A 19,619-nucleotide genomic window follows, 5' to 3' on the forward strand; every position below is an offset into this window, starting at 1 on the left:
ACTCAAAATAGAGGATTTTTTTGTTCAATTTACTTGGAAAGAGGGATGTAGTTACAGAGCCTACCTCTTCATAGTGTTTGCTGTGGCAAACCCCCATTTTTTCCCTTCTGAAACTCTTCTCAGCCTATCTTGTAGACTGCCTTCGCGTATCCTATAGGAATCTTGTGTGCAATCCTATAGGATTTCTTATGCAATCTTGTAGGAATTCCTGTGCAGAAAAATGATGGTGTCTTCCTTGCTGTAGGTTGCCTAGGTATGAGAGCGACTTGTGAGAGCAAGCCTCGATGAAATGAATGCATGAATGCATGGGGATGATGATTATTTCCTCTTATGGTCATTTGGGGTGAGGTGGTGTGCTGGCAGCCGAGGTACGGTTCCCATTTTTGGACCATTGGTCCCCACTACCACCTCATCATTCCCCACTTCCTTGTAATCAACTCCCACTTCATGCTTCTGTAGGCTTAACTGCTTTATCCTTTCTCCTTTTTGTTTTTGACTTGACTGCTGCCACGTGTGAGAGGACAAATTGTTTTGTCTTTGTTAACTGATTGAAGGTGGCCAAGTTAACTGGCCACCTTTCACTTATAAACCAACTTACTCGTAACCTTTACATCTTTTGATTACGTTATTCACATGAGAGAGTGAGAGGGATACTTACCTGTGGTGCTAATACATTGTTGTTGTTGTTGAAGACCAGAGGTGCTCGTTGTGTGTATTGACTACATGTTATTCCTCTTCCTTTTTTTTGTTGTTCTCTGATGATTCTTTTGTTGTGCAAGCATCAGGTGTTGAAGATGATGGTGTTTCTTCTTCTTTTGAGTTCCTTATGCTCTTGGATCATCATCCTAGAAGCTTGTTGTTCACATGATTTGTATTTTGTGGGATAGGTTTCCACAGGATTTCTTACCGGATGTCCTGTAGCTTCTTCTCCCTCATAACTCTTAATCATATACTTTGCTAGGATTTTGAGGATGGTGACATGGATGGAGGGGGAGAATAGGAGTGTGGAGAATGAGGAATACTTAGGTGATGCTCCCTATTGCTCCCTATTTCCTTCTTTTATCAAAGACTGTGACAAAAAAAATAAAAATAAAAAATAAATAAATAAATAAATAAATTGAAATTGATTTTTTTTTTTTAGGGTGAATGGAGGGGTGATGAAGGTGGACATAGGTATGGTCAGGGAATGATGATGTATGGGTGCTATTTTATTGACATAGAAGCTCATTTTTTTCCCTTAGGGTCACTTCCTATAGGATTTCTAGGTCACTGTGATTCCTACAGGATCATCCTATAGGTTTTCAGGGGATCTTGTAGAAAACATAGTCCCCTTGTAAACTGAAGGAAATGAGTGGAAAAAATGAAAGAAATGGTAGAGTGATGAATGAAGATGAGTAGAAAAATAAAAATGTGAGTGAAATAGGTCCCTTTGTGATCCTCCTTTTCTCTTTGATTGTCCTTCTTGTTGACTTGCAAAATAGAAATTTTCATGATTTTTCTCCTCTTTTTTTTTTGAAAACAACTAGGCTACCTCTGAGAGGTTTTCATCCTAGTTGTTTTCCCTGGGCGCCTCAAGAGAGTTTTTTACCCACAAATCTTTTTAGTCTCATTTTTTCCTTTTTTTTACACCAATGGGTCACCCCCAAGAGGTTTTCAACCCGATAGTGGGACTCAGGCACCTCATGGAGGTTTTCACCAGAGTCCTTATTCTTTTTTTCTTTTTCTTTTTTTCTCTTAGTGATTTGATGAGGTAGGAGCTGAAACTTGCTCCATTACCATCACTGTTTTATTGATACCATCAATGAAATCTTGTTTTGATGATGGTATCTTATAAATTTTCAATCAGTATCCATTAACAAGTAAGGAAATGGCCTCTTCATCTATGGTTTTGATCTGTACTGAACCATTATCATGGCATCTTTCTACAACATAAGGTCCTAGCCATATTTTCCTTAACTTTCCATTGAAGTCTTTATTCCAAGAATCATATAAAAAATCCCAATCACCTTCTTGAAATTCCTTTTCCTTGATGTTCTTATCATGCAAGATATTCCTCTGAAGTTGAATTACCTCTGTATGTAGCAGGGCATGCATTCTAAACTCATCTAAACCATTCAACTAGAGCAATCTCTTTCTTTGTGCACTTATGAGATCTAGATCTAGTTGGGTTGCCATCCTTAATGTGTTATACTCAAATTCAATGAACAACATGACATTTTTCCCATAGACCATCTCATATGGTGTGAATCCAGTGGTGGTCTTCCATGTGGTATTATAGAACCATGTGGCCTCAACTAGTCTATTTGCCCAATCCTTCCTGCTATTGCTTACCACTTTGGTCAAGATGCCCTCCAACGCTCTAATCGTCACATCCACTTGTCCATTAGCTTGCGGATGATAGGGAGTGGAGGTTCTATGCTTGATCTTGTGTTGTCTAAACAAGTCTTCAATCAAGTTGGAGGTAAATTGGCTGCCTTGATCTATGACTAGATCTCTAGGGTACCCGGTTTGTAAATACATTCTCCCTTAGGAAATAGCAAATAAGTGCTCATCTAGTAATTGGTCATCAACCATTACCTCTTCACTTGCAAACAAATTTAATCTGGAAAAAAATTCTGCAACAACATTTTCCTTACCAGGCGTATCAACAATAGTTAGATCAAACTGTTGTAATACAAGTAACCATATTATAATCCTAGCATTATAATCCAATTGAAGTTTCATGTCTTTTGATTGAATGCATTTATTTGTTAAGGGAATGGAAGTTGCAGGATCGAAAAGATGAGTATGAGATTCACTCTATTGTAGCGAAAGTTATATTCATTTCAGCTTTGAAAGTACATGTACATGTGATCGAGGATCTTGTACTTATGATTGTACTTACGGAAAAATTGAAGGATAAACTGCATGCATGAGAATGATATGCATGAGCACAGGGATCATGATGATTTCCTTGTATTTTAAACATGTATGTGTGATTAACTTGAATGGTTGATTACTTTATTTTTAACCATGCATGTAATGTAATATTGACTTGGAAAAAGTTAATTTGATCTCCAAGATTGTAAAGAGGAGAAATGATGAGGTGTTTGATCTTTATAAAAGCCTTCTCATTAGGGAGGTGTTGATGCCTCGAAAATCGCTGCAACAACATTGGGGGATAACCACTCGGTCCGGACCTTAAAGCAACTCTTTTTCCGTTTGGTGTGGTGGCTCCGACTGGTTTAACTAGATGCAGTTACCTTCTCCCTATTGCTATTGGTTTATAATGTATCTTTAACTACCAATAGACAGGGATATCAGATCACTTCTTCTTGCTGATCAGGCAAGAGAATGACTCTTAAGCTGATTTGGGTTTAGCCAAGCCACAACTAAAATTTTGCCTCTTTAAGGAGAGGACTTAAAAGAATGTAGAATTTACTCTAAATGCAAGCTTATTCTATGATGCAAGCAAAAGAAACTAATCTAAATCCTATCTTAATTAGGCAGATATAGATCTAACCCAACTAAGAGCAAGATAATTAAAGTATTGGGATTTAAATATGCCATGTTTATAATGAATATCAAGTTAATGAAGTAGTTCAATTAACTGATATTATGGTTACCAAAATACATACTATTGAGACCTCTTAACTGAAATAATAAACCAACAACATTCAGGAAGTAGTTCAAAAAAATGATATTAATTATCAAATCAGTAAACCTGATAATTAAACAATAATATGTGGAAATAGTTCACAACACATTACCATTCATAAATCAGTTTTATAAGACAGATTTCTGAGTAAATAGTTACTCAGAAATCAAATGTTAATTCATAAGAACAGAGATACCTAATAACAATATTGAGACAAATTATCCATATTGACAAGTGCACAATCATGAATAAAATGAGACATTCCTGTTGCCATAAAATGAAACTGATATTTGAAACAATAGTATTAGAAATACCAATTTATTGCATCCATTTCTCTGATATTTGAAACAATAGTATTAGAAATACCAATTTATTGCATCCATTTCTCTGATATTGGTCTCCAATAGTCCTTTACATTGCTTGAACTTCTGCCTTCAAAACTAGAGCCACAATAGTGCAAACTCTGCCCCTCATACATAATTCAAGATACAAAGGAAAAATCCTTAATAATCCCTAGATCTGAGATTTTCTCTCCTCTCTCCTACAACTCTAAATTCCTATTACAGTAGTGCTTTTAGAAGTCTAGAATTGCAGAGGAGAGCCACCCCTTATTACATTCTGCAATCTATTACTTATGCTATTTGTGAAGGAATTCTTGAGAGGAAAGTTTGGTGAAGAGAAATCTGCCAAATCCAATTTTATTTGCTCAAAAATCCTGATCTTCAATTGTTGGAGCATTCTCATTGATTGAGATCCTTTTCTCCATATTTCTTCCACTGTTTTCCTGCAAAAAGAAATCAAAATAAATTAAGATGCAATTAAAATATCATTTCGGGCAATTAAATCAAATCCAATCAAATTCAATTAAATAAATAATTGAAAATAAAATGTAAGCTTTCTATTGATGCATGTGATGTTTTGATTGGCCAAGGATATCATTGACGAGTGAATCTGCAATTTAGAAGAGGCTTGGACAAATAAAAATAAAACTCAGAAAATTGATTTTGTTTTCAAAATTCGGAGCTTGATTTTCTGCCTGATTTTTGATCCAATAAATGACCAAATCTATTAGTGAAACCTCCTCAAAAATATTCTCCTTGATTTTATCTTTCCAACGAGCCGTCCTGGGCCTCATTTGGCCAAGTATAACTCAATCTATAAGCCTCCAAAGTTGATGGATCAAATCTGTCATGAATCTGGAAATTCTGTTGCTGGGCTAAAAATATTGTAATTAAAAACTAATGCTAAATTAGTCTCTAATTAATTCTAATTTGATTGCTAATTATAAACTAATTGTTAATTAATATTAATCTATTTATTAATTGATATCTAATTAACTAAAATATTAACTATTTATAAACTAATTAACAAATTAATCCAATTAATAATTAATAATAATGAAATTTTAATTTAATTAAATTAATTAAATTTTATATATTAATTAATTTAATTAATTTAAAATTTATTATTTTAAATATTAAATATTTGTTTTAATATTAATTAACTAATCCTACCACTCCCTCACTTTACTTACCTTTTTTCACTTTACTCATACGTATGATCAAAACTTGAAATACATACCAAGCTTTTAATAAAACTTGAATTAATGCATCATGCCCATATGCTTCTCGGGCTTTTTAAAATTTTGGCGATCGGGGATATGCCCTTCGTATCATGCAAATCGGATCGGGAGATGGTATCGGGGTTTTTTAAAGTTGGGCACAATGTAATACAAAATCCCCGATCCGATATTGTATCGGGGTATGATGTGTATCGGGACTTTTTAAAATGTGTTCCGAATAAAACTTCCGATCCGATTAAAATTTATTTTATTTATTAATTTTTTATATATATTAAATTTTAATTTAATTAAATTAATTATATATTAATTAAATTTAATTAAGATTTAATATTATTTTTTGTTTTGATTTTATTTTAATCAAATTTAATTAAGTTGTGAAATTATTTAAACTATAGCCACTTGAATGTTTGGGTTTTCGAGATTAAGATTTGATTTGGAAATTGGAGTGAATTTCTTAGAAATCCCGATAACTAATCATTTGGCCACATAACTAAAAATGGAAAAAAGTTAGTAAAAACTCGCTATGGGTTAATATTTAAAATGAATGCATTATTGAACTAATTTATTTACAAAATGCAATATTGTAGATTTTATGCATTTTTAACCCAGGCTACATAAATAATCAGACTTTCAAAGCAGTGCCATTTTCAAACCAGTTGACCAAATGAGCCGAAACAAGCATCAATGGGAAGCTTATAAAAAATCGATTAAAATAAAGCAATCAAAACAAGAATCCAAAGAAAATGAAAAATTAACAAAAGCGTAGGGCAATCAACTAAATAAAAATCCAAAAAAAAGGTGCTTAGCCAAAATTTTTATAGAAAGGGTCCCCATTATTTGAGTTGAGCAAGTCAAAAATGGGGGGTTGTGTTTTTACCACAACAATGGCGACACACGGGAGAAGAACCAGTTATCTCTCTTTGATATGAATGAGATTTTCCTAAAATTAAAATAAAAATAATTAAAGAAGAGAAAATTATTTTTGGAATACTTGACCAGGTTCATTAATCTGAATAAAAACAAGAATCATTTAACTGTAATTTTTCTTAAAACTTCTCATAAATTAAAATATTTCAAAACTCTATATCAGTTCTTAATTATTTGTAGAGATAAAGCAGGGGTCACTTTACAGCTTAGCTTTCAAAATATACTTGTTTGTCACAGGTAGAGCCACTGCTGCCAGCAAACATCTATAGTCTCGACAAGGTTACCTTTTAATCATCAATGATTCAGAATCCCATCTCTTTAAGAATTATTGACCTAGAGATAAATCCATTTATATATGTATTACTTTTTATTTTTTTATTTTTTAGTTCTTAAAAGTCATTGTCCTGGTTTGGTAGCCAGATAGTTGACAATGCCATTCACTGGTTATAATTGGACTGAACAAGCTGGCTCGTGATGAGACCCCTTGTCTTATAATTGTTTGCAATCATAAGCCATTACCCTGGTTTGTTTAGCAGTGTTGGTAATGTCAGCCTATTTTTCCCCTATGATCATGGTAAGCAGGCTCATGATGAGACCTCTTATCTTTTAAGTTTAAATATATTTCTCGATTATACTCTAGAAAAATAAGACTTCCTGGGACAGGGAGAATCGTTGACTCCTTAAGAGTTAAGAATGACAATTTCATAGTTAAAGGTGCTTTGCTGTAAAGTGTCTTTACTTGGTTAAAAATAACTTTTCTTGACTGATAATAAAACTTTGAAAGATCCTAATGAAATTTTGAAATCTCAAAATGATTACAATTTGATGAGAAAGAAGTTTCCAGTTTCTATAATACTTTGCCAACTTCTTTTGATTGATAATCTCTTCCTTAAATATGTCTACTTTTATAATAAGAAAATTAAACAATACTAAGAGATTCAAGAAAAAGCTAATAGGTGACTATTAACTATCCTTCTCTATGTATGTTGGCCATTGTTAGGTAACAAGTAGGCCTTCCATATAAATCATGGCAAAGTCACCAAAATCGACACCGAAAACCAAAGGAAAAGAATTCTGAAAAATGAAAAAAAATTCAACAAATAAAGATGAAGAAAAAGAAAATAAGCATGTAATCATTCCTTCTTATGTTGAGATTTAGAAAAATCATACCTTGCAGGGTTGTAAGTGTTTTCGGCTTTTTGCATAGCAGTGACGATAAAATTTAGCCACAATGAAAATTTTCCATCCGATATCAATCTTCTTGTTTCAAAGCATCGTTTTGATCATTTTTTTAATAACAGGAATGCTCAAAGAAACAAACTAAAGGTTCAGAAATTCCCTGGTGTAGCTATTTCGATGAAGATTATCGCTGCTTCTTGAAATTAAGCCAGGAGAAGAGTATGGACTTCGAAAATATGATCTGGCAGAGGATTGGAAACTTCAAATGGAGAACTGCAAAACAGATTTATATATCAGAAAAACAAAACTGAGAGTAAATTGCCGAAATGGAAATTAATGAAAGTGGGTAAATGAATCTTACCATTGGATAATTGCTTTTGATCTTACCTGAAAGGTATCAATTTCTCCAAACTAGCTGACTTCTTATTTCAATTATCATTAAAAACATGAAGAAGTCCCACTAACCAAAATCCTATAACCCAAAATCATTATTTATTTTATTTAAACTAAAGTAAGCAGTAAAATGTAAAAACAGAATTCTTAGTGCTCAGGGGAATTGAAATTAAAAGAAATGCATCAGAAATAAGAATAAGAATGTGCAGTAATGACTGTTTCTCAAAATATTATTAGTTTTATATAAACTCCATGATTTTATAAAATCCAAAATCAAGACCAAATCGAAGATAATAGAATTCAAATATGAAGATAGAAAGGTCTTGAATTCCATTTTTAATTATGGAATTATATATTTAAAACTAAAATGTATGAGAAATTGAAATGTTTTTTGTATGCTGCAATTTTGTCAACAATTTCTTTTTTCCCATAGTGGTCTCCCAAGCTTGCTTTTAAAATAACATATCGCCGTATCGGATGATTCACATAACATGTTTCTTCACCATGCTTCAATTTTAATTTGCAAGACTTCACTTTTGTTGCTATACCATATATCGATTAAATGTTAATGGCTCAAAGGCATGCATTGGAAGTTATCGCATCGGAGATTGCAATGGCATATTTCTGATAATAACATGTGCAATGAAATGAAGCAATCACATCATTAAAGAAATATTATATCGGGGGTCGGGGCATATTTACACTGTGCTTCCCACATCGCACATCGCAAATTCGGAGATATGATATGAGCATAAATAAAAATGCGATGAGACGATTGCGATATCGGCGACTGCTAATCGGCGATGAGCAGACTTTTGGTACCCGATGTAACACAATATGATTCTTGCGATGCCGATATGCGATGAATGACGTGGCTAATCGGCGATCGGCAATCAGCGCAATCGGCAATCTTAAGCACATGATGTAACAATTCTCGATACGCCGATATGCGATGAAGAGTGGACCCGATAACTTTATGATAAAAATTTAATAATGTATCGGATTCAAAACATCGACCGCTTTAAAGTTATGCTCCTACCATTATTGCGATTGAACGAACGCGATATTTTTTATGAATTTGATTTGAATTTCATATCGGGTCTGGGATTATGTGTTTATCGCAATATCGGTAAAGTCGATTATTGGCGATTCACAATAATGGAAGTATACTTCAACTGCAAAGCTCTGATATGCGAAATGCGATATGGCATATGAGTAAGATAATACATCGGAGGTATTTTATGAACAATTTGTTATCAAAAGAAATGTTAAAAACTACTTTCGATGAAATCTTATGATACGAATGGTCTTATGATAATCCTTGAAATTTCAATTAGGTTTTCTAAGTGAATAAAAGCAAAGTTAAAGAATATGCTTAAATTTTAATGCATCATAAATAAAATTTCTCTGAACCTGTTGCAAATTTGAAATGGGTTTACTGCTTACTTTATGTTTTAAAAAGAAATAAAAACCTGTAAATAAAATAGAACACGAATCAAAAAATAAACTAAGAAAAAGAGATGAGGACGAACTTGTAAATGCGTACTTGTAAGGAAATTGTCTGCAGATTTTACCTTATGAATCATCAAATTCTTCCTTTGATTTATCAAAATTTCGACTTTGTTCAAAATCATCTTATCATTTATTCTAAATCCAAGTGTGCAATCAGCCTAAATAAAATCTGTTTATTCATGTTCAGGAAATATAAAATTTACCGGAAATAAATATAAAAATAGGCTCTCCTTTTGAATTGAAACAACAATTTATTATCTCTGCTTTTTCTGAATAACTTGAGAAGAATCTGTATTGTTATAGCGACTATTTAATAATGCCTTTAGTAAATAAATATGATGTGTATTGCAGCATCAAATAATCAACTAAAGGTCAGAATGGGATAAAGCCACTAATTGTGGAAAAATATCAAAACAGATTTGAATCTGTGCACTCAGCAAAATGGACATCCTAAAGGTCAGCTTTAGCAAATTCCGAGGAAGACAATAAGAACTTCATATGATTATCGTGAAAGGTTAGATTGAATAATAATGATTGAATTAGAATTAAGCTTTTCATAGACAGTCAATACATTTCGTGGGATAATAGGATCATGAAGCTTTTATATCCTCAAATCCTTACCATATAAATTTCAAAAGAAAATCTTAGAAGGAAATCCCGAAATGAAGAAAACTTGCTTTGAGGCAATCGATACCAAGTGCAACTTTAATTAAATTTAATCAAGAGATTATTCAGAATAGGCAGAGTAGAGGTATTGCTGTAAGAAATTAGAAAAAGGAAAACAATAATTAAAATTTTCTGATAAGGAGAAAATGTTTCAGTGAACATGCATGAGAATGCTGATTGCTTTGTTTTATTTTTTAATCTACAAAACTGTTAAAACAAATTAACTATACAAAACAAACAAACTAAATTAATTCTACTCCTATTCTAACCATATACATGAAAATGACTAGGTATAGTCATATTTCCAGTGTAGCCATTTTCTCATTTTAATTGATGCATGCATGTACAGTTCAAATATTAGTAATAAAAATACAAATATAATTAAACTAAGAAAATTAAATATGAAATCAGAATGTACAGTTATTGTTAGCAACTTGATTAAAATCTCCTTCTCTTGAAATTTTCTTTTCAATTCAATACCAATTGGATCACAAAAATGTGGATGGATTTCCATTAATGATTGGGAAATGTTCAAAAGAGGAGATGACAAGCTGAATTGTGGATATGAGTTTTCAAATTCAAAGGCTTGGAAAAAATTGTTAGTGTTATGTACAAATGTTAAGTTATTAACAATCTCCTTTGAGAGAAAAATTTCCAAATATTTTTCAAATGAATTAATGAAAAATGGATGGAAATCTTTCAAATGAAATGGAAAATTATTAATTGAATTGAATTGCTGGCCAGATTGCAAAAATACATTCTCTTGTTGACATTGCCTTTGAGGAAATAGAAGTTTTTGATATGAAATGAACATCAATTGATATTGACATTTTAACGGCTCTTGATGTTCATGGTTATAATATAAAACTTCAATTTCCCAATTGGGTAATGCATCAATTGAGTGTTTGATAGTAAGGTGTTCAATATGCCAGCGAAAAGTGTGAAAATTTTGCAAAATAAAATCAGAAAATAAATCTAAGTTTAAATAAAATAACTGTGAAAGAAAAACTAAAATGAAATCACTATTTGTACAACTAATGTTACAGCACAATTGGGATTGTTTTGAAATAATTTCTCTTTCACAAGGATTGGATAGAATTATGAAATTTGAGTAATTTCGAATTCCAACTTGTGAAATAGAAAACGAATTATGATTATGATTAGGAATGGGAGTTTGATCCTCATATGAATCATAAATTGGAATGTTTTCTTGAATGGTGAAATCATGAAGATAATTTGCTTCTCTAAAATGAGGATTAGTTGGGATAATTCCTAAATTGAAGCGTTTCTCATCCTCAGATGTTATTTGAATTTTATCATGAGGATTCTCTTGAGAGGAATAGAAATCAACATCCTCAATGTCAGAGTAATTATCATAAATGACTTCAGAATATTTTCTACAATTCCCTTCTATCTCATCCAATATACCAAAACAAGGAGGAACAAAAATCTCATGTTCATTAGTGGCAAAAGAATGATAAAAAATTGTTTCTTTATCTTGATAAAAAATTAATGGTAATTCATTTAAATCATCCTCTTTAATTTCTGAAATATCATTAATACCAAGAGGAAAAATATTACCATCATTGAAAATATCAAGATAAAGGGAAAAATGTGAACCTGAAACAATGCATTTAAAACTGTCTCTGTTTGAGAACTCTTGTGCATTATGCTCATTGTAAATTTCAGATTGCAGATCATTCCTTTGCGTGTGTATGCTTTCTTGAAGAACGCTGCTTTGCTTCTCTGATTTTGGCATTTGCTCATCATAGAGAAATTCAGAAATTTGTACAGCAGTTTGCATTTTGATTACTGGTTGTACTTGCTTATTTGCGATTTGATTTTCCAAATTTACTTCAAAGTAGCTTTTAGATTTCAAGGTGGCTTTTTCTCCAAAATTATTGTTGTCGTCTTCTTGCATTTGAATAGAAATATTTTTCAAGCTTTGTGAAACCACTTCATCACAATTTATTTGCACATCCATATTGGGATTCTCATTTATATTAGAAGGTGATGAAACAAAACTTGAATTAATTTCATATGGATTGGGAATGGGTGGAGGAGAACAAATAAATTCAAACCAATCTAATGATTCTTCTTCCGTAGGCTTATCTTCATCTTTAAATCTTAAGCAATTCAAATGAAATCGAATATTAAAATCATTAACAGACTCATTTTCAAACCTACGTAGATATTCAATTTGTTCACATACCTGTTCATAATCATAGCTGTCAAATTTACAAATGAAAATTGTAACAAATTGATCCCAGCTGTGGATTGAAGCAACTGGAAGAGTTCTACACTAGCTTCTGGCTTTTGCCGCAAATGTAAGAGTAAAAATTCTGCATAATATGCCTTCATCAATTCCTTGAAAATCATAATTTGAAATGTTTTGAATAAATTGAAAGACATGGTTAAAAGCAGAAGAATTTCTCTTACCATTGAATTTTACTTGAGACAAGAGTCTTACCACTTCGGGTGGGGTATTGGAGGATGCACGTCCATGGATACAACTCCAAATTGGAAGCTTAAGAGGAGCCATAAACAAAATGTTAAAATTGAAAAGACTCAAATAGACAAATTTCTCAGGCCCTCCTTCTAGCGCCAAAAATGTTGATTCTTTGAAAATCGCTGCAACAACATTGGGGGATAACCACCCGGTCTGGACCTTAAAGCAGCTCCTTTTCCGTTTAGTGTGGTGGCTCCGACTGGTTTAACTAAGTGCAGTTACCTTCTCCCTATTGCTATTGGTTTATAATGTATCTTTAACTACCAATAGACAGGGATATCAGATCGCTTCTTCTTGCTGATCAGGCAAGAGAATGACCCTTAAGCTGATTTGGGTTCAGCCAAGCCATAACTAAAATTTTGCCTCTTTAAGGAGAGGACTTAAAAGAATGTAGAATTTACTCTAAATGCAAGCTTATTCTATGATGCAAGCAAAAGAAACTAATCTAAATCCTATCTTAATTAGGCAGATATAGATCTAACCCAACTAAGAGCAAGATAATTAAAGTATTGAGATTTAAATATGTCATGTTTATAATGAATATCAAGTTAATGAAGTAGTTCAATTAACTGATATTATGGTTACCAAAATACATACTATTGAGACCTCTTAATTGAAATAATAAACCAACAACATTCAGGAAGTAGTTCACAAAAATGATATTAATTATCAAATCAGTAAACCCGATAATTAAACAATAATATGTGGAAATAGTTCACAACACATTACCATTCAATAAATCAGTTTTATAAGACAAATTTCTGAGTAAATAGTTACTCAGAAATCAGGTTTTAATTCATAAGAACAAAGATATCTAATAACAATATTGAGACAAATTATCCATATTGACAATAGCGCACAATCATGAATAAAATGAGACATTCCTGTTACCATAAAATGAAACGGATATTTGAAACAATAGTATTAGAAATACCAATTTATTACATACATTTCTCTGATCTTGGTCTCCAATAGTCCTTTACATTTCTTGAACTTCTGCCTTCAAAACTAGAGCCACAATAGTGCAAACTCTGCCCCTCATACATAATTCAAGATACAAAGGAAAAATCCTCAATAATCCTTAGATCTGAGATTTTCTCTCCTCTCTCCTACAACTCTAAATTCCTATTACAGTAGTGCTTTTAGAAGTCTAGAATTGCAGAGGAGAGCCGCCCCTTATTACATTCTGCAATCTATTACTTATACTATTTGTGAAGGAATTCTTGAGAGGAAAGTTTGGTGAAGAGAAATTTGCCAAATCCAATTTTATTTGCTCAAAAATCCTGGTCTTCAATTGCTGGAGCATTCTCATTGATTGAGATCCTTTTCTCCATATTTCTTCCGCTGTTTTCCTGCAAAAAGAAATCAAAATAAATTAAGATGCAATTAAAATATCATTTCGGGCAATTAAATCAAATCCAATCAAATTCATTTTTGGATTGCAAGTTTCTGTGGAGCGGTTTTTGAGAGATTGAGTTCGGATAATCCACAGTGTTCATCTTTTTTGTCGACGTTTCGAGTCTAGAGCAAGACTCATCATCAGGACATGATATGCTGAGAAGAGAAAGGAAAGGGGTTTTGAGATAAATATGGTGAATGATGCTGGTTTGGGATGCTGAGCCGACTGCTTGATTGATAACCGACTAGCTGATATTTTAATATTTTATTATTTAATTATTTTGTTTTTATTTAATAATGTGAATGCTTTTAACCTAGATTAATGCTGCACCAATGTTATTATTCTTACTGCGCTCAGATATTACGAATGGCTTTAATTAACAAATTTCATTGATGATTTGAATTTAGTTTTATATTGAATTTCTATTTTAGTTATATGATTGTTAATTTGTTTTAGTTATAATTTTCTTAAATAATTTTAGTTTTATATTGCTTATTATCTTGGTGACATATTTTTCTTAGTTAACTAATTTATTTAACGAGATTTTAAGTTGTTTTATCAATTAAGTTCATATTGTATAGTTCTCATAGCTTTGGTTATAACTAGGTTTTGAATTGAATAAAGCTTCAAGGAATGTAATATTAAGATGTTATGAATAGTTTAATTAACTAATTTTTATTATTGATTGAACTTGGTTTTATATTGCATAAGGTTTCAAGGAATGTAATGTTAAGATATTACGAATGGCTTTGATTAACAATTTTATTGTTGATTAGAATTTAGTTTATATTGAATCATTATTTTAGTTATATGATTGATGATTTGTTTTAGTTATAATTTTCTTAAATAATTTAGTTATATATTGTTTATTATCTTGGTAACATATTTCGCTTAATTAACCAAGTTATTTAACATGATTTTAAGTTGTTTTATTGTAAAGTTCTCTTAGCTATGGTTTTAACTAGGTTTTATATTGTATAAAGTTTCAAGGAATGTGATATTAAGATACTATGAATAGCTTTAATTAACTAATTATTATTATTGATTGAACTTGGTTTTATGTTGTATAAGGTTACAAGGGATGTAATGTTGAGAAGTTATGAAAAGCTTTAATTAACTAATTTTTATATTGATTTGAACTTTGGATTTATATTGAAAGGTTAATTTAGATCTATAATTAATAATTGGCTTTAGATGTAAATTGCTTAAATGATTTAGCTTTATAATGCTTAACAACTTAGTAACATATTTCTAATTTACTAAGATGATAATCTTTGTTTCAAGCTGATTTATAAACTAAGATACCTAAAATAAAAGAGAGGGGAGATAGTTAAGGCATGGAATATGAGGGGAAGGGGAATGTTAGGTGGAAGAGGGATAACTTTTTCTAAGAAGGGAGTTCCAATTTTTGCTAATGTCCCAGCCTCCATCCCTATTAAGGTTACTAGGATGCTTAATGATTTCTATTGCTTCACGAATTTTCCGCTTGAAATGGTGCTTTTCATTAGCAATGACTTTGGTGTCTTCCAGGCATATGTGATGGTTTGTTTTTCCTACATGCTCGGCTAAAGCAGAAGAGTGAGTTCTTTCTTTACGAATATCGGCGCTGTGTTCTTTGAGCCTTATCCTCACAGACCTGCCAGTTTCCCCTATATATTGTTTACCACATGAGCAATTAATGACATAAACACCTTTTTGTTGAAGCTGATCTTGGTTGTCCTTAACAGATTTCATATTTTGTTTGATAGTAGACAAAGGTTTGAAAGAGGTTTTGATGTCTTTTTTCGTGAGAATTCTGGCTATTTTGTCGGTGACACCTTGAATGTAGGGAAGGTAGGCATTAGAAGCTGCGGGGTTACTTGTTTTGTTATTGCTGATCCCAGATTTTGCCTTTTTAATAGCTTTGTGGATGTTTTTATTATTGTATCCTAGGTTGGTGAAAGTTCTTTTTAGGTATGTAATTTCTTCATCAGTGTGGTTATCATCTGAAATTCTACAGGCTCTGGTGAAGAGGGTTTGTAGCACCCCCATTTTTTGAGCTGGGTGGTGATGCGAATCAGCATGGAGGTAATTGTCTGTGTGAGCTTTCTTTCTGAATACTTTATGACCTATGGATCCATCTTTGTTTCTTATAAGGAGAATGTCAAGGAAAGGAATGCAGTTGTTCTCCTCTATTTCCATTGTAAACTTGATGTCTTCAGATATGCTATTGAGATGGTTCAGAAAGTTCTTGAGCTCTTCTTCTCCATGAGGCCAATTAACACATGTGTCATCAACAAATCTGGCCCAGAACTTCGGCTTTAAAGGGTATGTATCAAGGGCCTTGGTTTCAAATTTTTCCATGAAGAGATTAGCAACAATTGGAGAAAGAGGGGAACCCATGGCAACACCTGAAGTTTGCTCAAAGATTTCACCTTGGAAGGAGAAGAAGGTAGAGCGGAGACAAATTTCAGCAAGCTTTGCAGTCTGGGGGTCTGTTACATCTTTGATCACTTGAATGGCTTCATCAAGGGGAATTTTGGTGAAGAGCTGTACTACGTCAAAACTGACCATTTTGTCTTCAGGACCTAATGTTGTGTTTTTGATGAATTTGACAAATTGATTGGAATCTTTTATGTAAGAGCTGGTTTTTCCAACAAGCGGGGCTAGGATGCTGGCGACATATTTTGCTAATTCATAAGTTGGAGATCCTATGGTGTTGACTATAGGTCTTAACGGAACATCTTTTTTATGTATTTTAGGGGCTCCATAAATCTGGGGAGTGATTTCACTGTCAGGGGTAAGGCGCTTTTTTAAATAAATAATTGAAAATAAAATGTAAGCTTTCTGTTGATGCATGTGATGTTTTGATTGGCCAAGGATATCATTGACGAGTGAATCTGCAATTTAGAAGAGGTTTGGACAAATAAAAATAAAACTCAGAAAATTGATTTTGTTTTCAAAATTCGGAGCTTGATTTTCTGCCTGATTTTTGATCTAATAAATGACCAAATCTATTAGTGAAACCTCCTCAGAAATATTCTACTTGATTTTATCTTTCCAACGAGCCATCCTAGGCCTCATTTGGCCAAGTATAACTCAATCTATAAGTCTCCAAAGTTGATGGATCAAATCTGTCATGAATCTGGAAATTCTGTTGCTGGGCTAAAAATATTGTAATTAAAAACTAATGCTAAATTAGTCTCTAATTAATTCTAATTTGATTGCTAATTATAAACTAATTGTTAATTAATATTAATCTATTTATTAATTGATATCTAATTAACTAAAATATTAACTATTTATAAACTGATTAACAAATTATTCCAATTAATAATTAATAATAATGAAATTTTAATTTAATTAATTTAATTAAATTTTATATATTAATTAATTTAATTAAATTAAAATTTATTATTTTAAATATTAAATATTTTTTTTAATATTAATTAACTAATCCTACCACTCCCTCACTTTACTTACCTTTTTTCACTTTATTCATACGTATGATCAAAACTTGAAATAAATACCAAGCTTTTAATAAAACTTGAATTAATGCATCATGCCCATATGCTTTTCAGGCTTTTTAAAATTTCGGCAATCGGGGATATGCCCTTCATATCATGCAAATCAGATCGGGAGATGGTATCGGGGTTTTTTAAAGTTGGGCACAATGTAATACAAAATCCCCGATCCGATATCGCATCGGGGGTATGATGTGTATCGGGACTTTTTAAAATGTGTTCCGAATAAAACTTCCGATCCGATTAAAATTTATTTTATTTATTATTTTTTTTTATATATTAGATTTTAATTTAATTAAATTAATTATATATTAATTAAATTTAATTAAAATTTAATATTATTTTTTGTTTTGATTTTATTTTAATCAAATTTAATTAAGTTGTGAAATTATTTAAACTACAGCCACTTGAATGTTTGGGTTTTCGAGATTAAGATTTGATTTGGAAATTGGAGTGAATTTCTTAAAAATCCCGATAACTAATGATTTGGCCGCATAACTAAAAATGGAAAAATGTTAGTAGAAACTTGCTATGGGTTAATATTTAAAATGAATGCATTATTGAACTAATTTATTTACAAAATGCAATATTGTAGATTTTATGCATTTTTAACCCAGGCTACATAAATAATCAGACTTTCAAAGCAGTGCCATTTTCAAACCAGTTGACCAAATGAGCCGAAACAAGCGTCAATGGGAAGCTTATAAAAAATTGATTCTAATAAAGAAATCAAAACAAGAATCCAAAGAAAACGAAAAATTAACAAAAGCGTAGGGCAATCAACTAAATAAAAATCCAAAAAAAAGGTGTTTAGCCAAAATTTTTATAGAAAGGGTCCCCATTATTTGAGTTGAGCAAGACAAAAATGGGGGGTTGTGTTTTTACCACAACAGGAGGCGGCTCTTCTTTTGGAGTGGAGGTTCCCTGGATGGGCATCGTGATAGATGGCAAGCCCAGATATTTAGGGGAATATTTTAGCTCATATATCAGCAAGTTTCATTGCTGGTTTCTGCAAACTTTCAGTTTGTTTGGCGAACAAGCTTGGTCGGCCATGACGACAGTTGATAAGGCAAGACATTTTGGCATCAGTATGCTCTTTTGGCTGAATGGAAGAGGGTATTTCTATTCCTCAAGTGCTGTATAGTTCAGTTCAGAGGTTCAGTGAGCTTTTGGGGACCAAAAGCCTTCTCATTTGGGAGGTGTGATCAGGGGCTCATGTCCTAAGTGTTGTAAAATGCTCAAAATTTGAAGTGCTTAGAACTGGTTCAAAGTTGAATGACTGGAAAGTGCTCGTCTTCCTGATTCTGGTGCCGCAAATGGTTCGAAAAATGGTCTCCATATAAGGAAGTTATGGCAAAAATAAGAATTTGTCCATAACATTAGAAATTTTAATTTTTCAAAAGAAAATTAAAAAAAGAATATTCCACCGGGCATGAAATCCAAGGCAACCACCAAACATTAAATGTAACTGCATTTAAGTTGGTGGAATTTTGGCAGGAGCACCAAATTTGGCGGACCCGCCATAATTGGCGGAGCTATCTGGAGTTAACTAAAGTGATCTAGAGTTTTTCTAGGGGCAAACTGGAGAAACTTTAAATGGCCATAACTTTGGCTAGGAAAGGCGGTTTTGGACGAATTTTTTTTTTGATTTTGGATATTCTCAACCTTCTGAAGCCATTGGCATAGGGTTCACAGCCATCTGAGGTCATTTGCAGGTATTTTTTCTTCGTGGAAGTTCCAGGAGCCACAAGGGCCAAATCAGTTTGGGAGCTGCATTGGGAATTTTGCAGCCAGTGAATGTGTAACGAAGGTCATTGCTTAAGTTTTCCAGCCTTCTAAATCCATTTCTACATCTCTTTTTTCCTTTTGAGGCATTCTTTTCACTTTTTAGCTTCAGGGAAGCTTTCAGGGCCACTAGGGCCATTTCAGTGTTGGAGCTGTTTGGGGGCTATATTCATCCATTTTCGGTGATTCAAAAGCCTATGTCTGCTATTTTCGACCTTCTGAGTCTAATGGAAGAGGTTTTAGAATCAATTGAGGTCATCTTCACCTAAAAATTCTCCATGCAAATTTAAAGGGCCACTAGGGCCAATTGGGAAAAGTATTGTATAAGGTACAAAATTCACTGTTTAGTGTTTGGGAAAGAGCATGTTTGGCTAATTCCTATCTTTTGATTCTGTATTTATAGTCAGATCTATCCTTTGAGAGACCCATATTATTGTATTAGCCTTTGTAGCAATTTTAATACAAGAGGACAAGCCTAGTTGGAGAGGTTTGGTCCAGCAGATGTAGCCCAGAGGGGGGGTGAACTG

The 19,619-nt window shown here is 32.4% G+C and overlaps 1 protein-coding gene across 1 annotated transcript; it reads right to left on the reverse strand.

Moving 5' to 3' along the window:
* Positions 1–15,166: 15,166 nt before the first annotated feature.
* LOC149160078 (uncharacterized) lies at positions 15,167–16,357 on the reverse strand. The gene has a single exon (XM_089434505.1). It carries the CDS (start codon positions 16,355–16,357, stop codon positions 15,167–15,169), a length of 1,191 nt encoding a protein of 396 aa, XP_089290631.1.
* Between the last annotated feature and the right edge of the window lie 3,262 nt (positions 16,358–19,619).

The sequence above is a fragment of the Pinus tabuliformis genome, chromosome 5_2 (genome assembly GCF_031772625.1).
Source record: "Pinus tabuliformis cultivar Carrire ecotype Pingquan chromosome 5_2, CPIR1, whole genome shotgun sequence".
Taxonomy (NCBI): Eukaryota; Viridiplantae; Streptophyta; class Pinopsida; order Pinales; family Pinaceae; genus Pinus; species Pinus tabuliformis.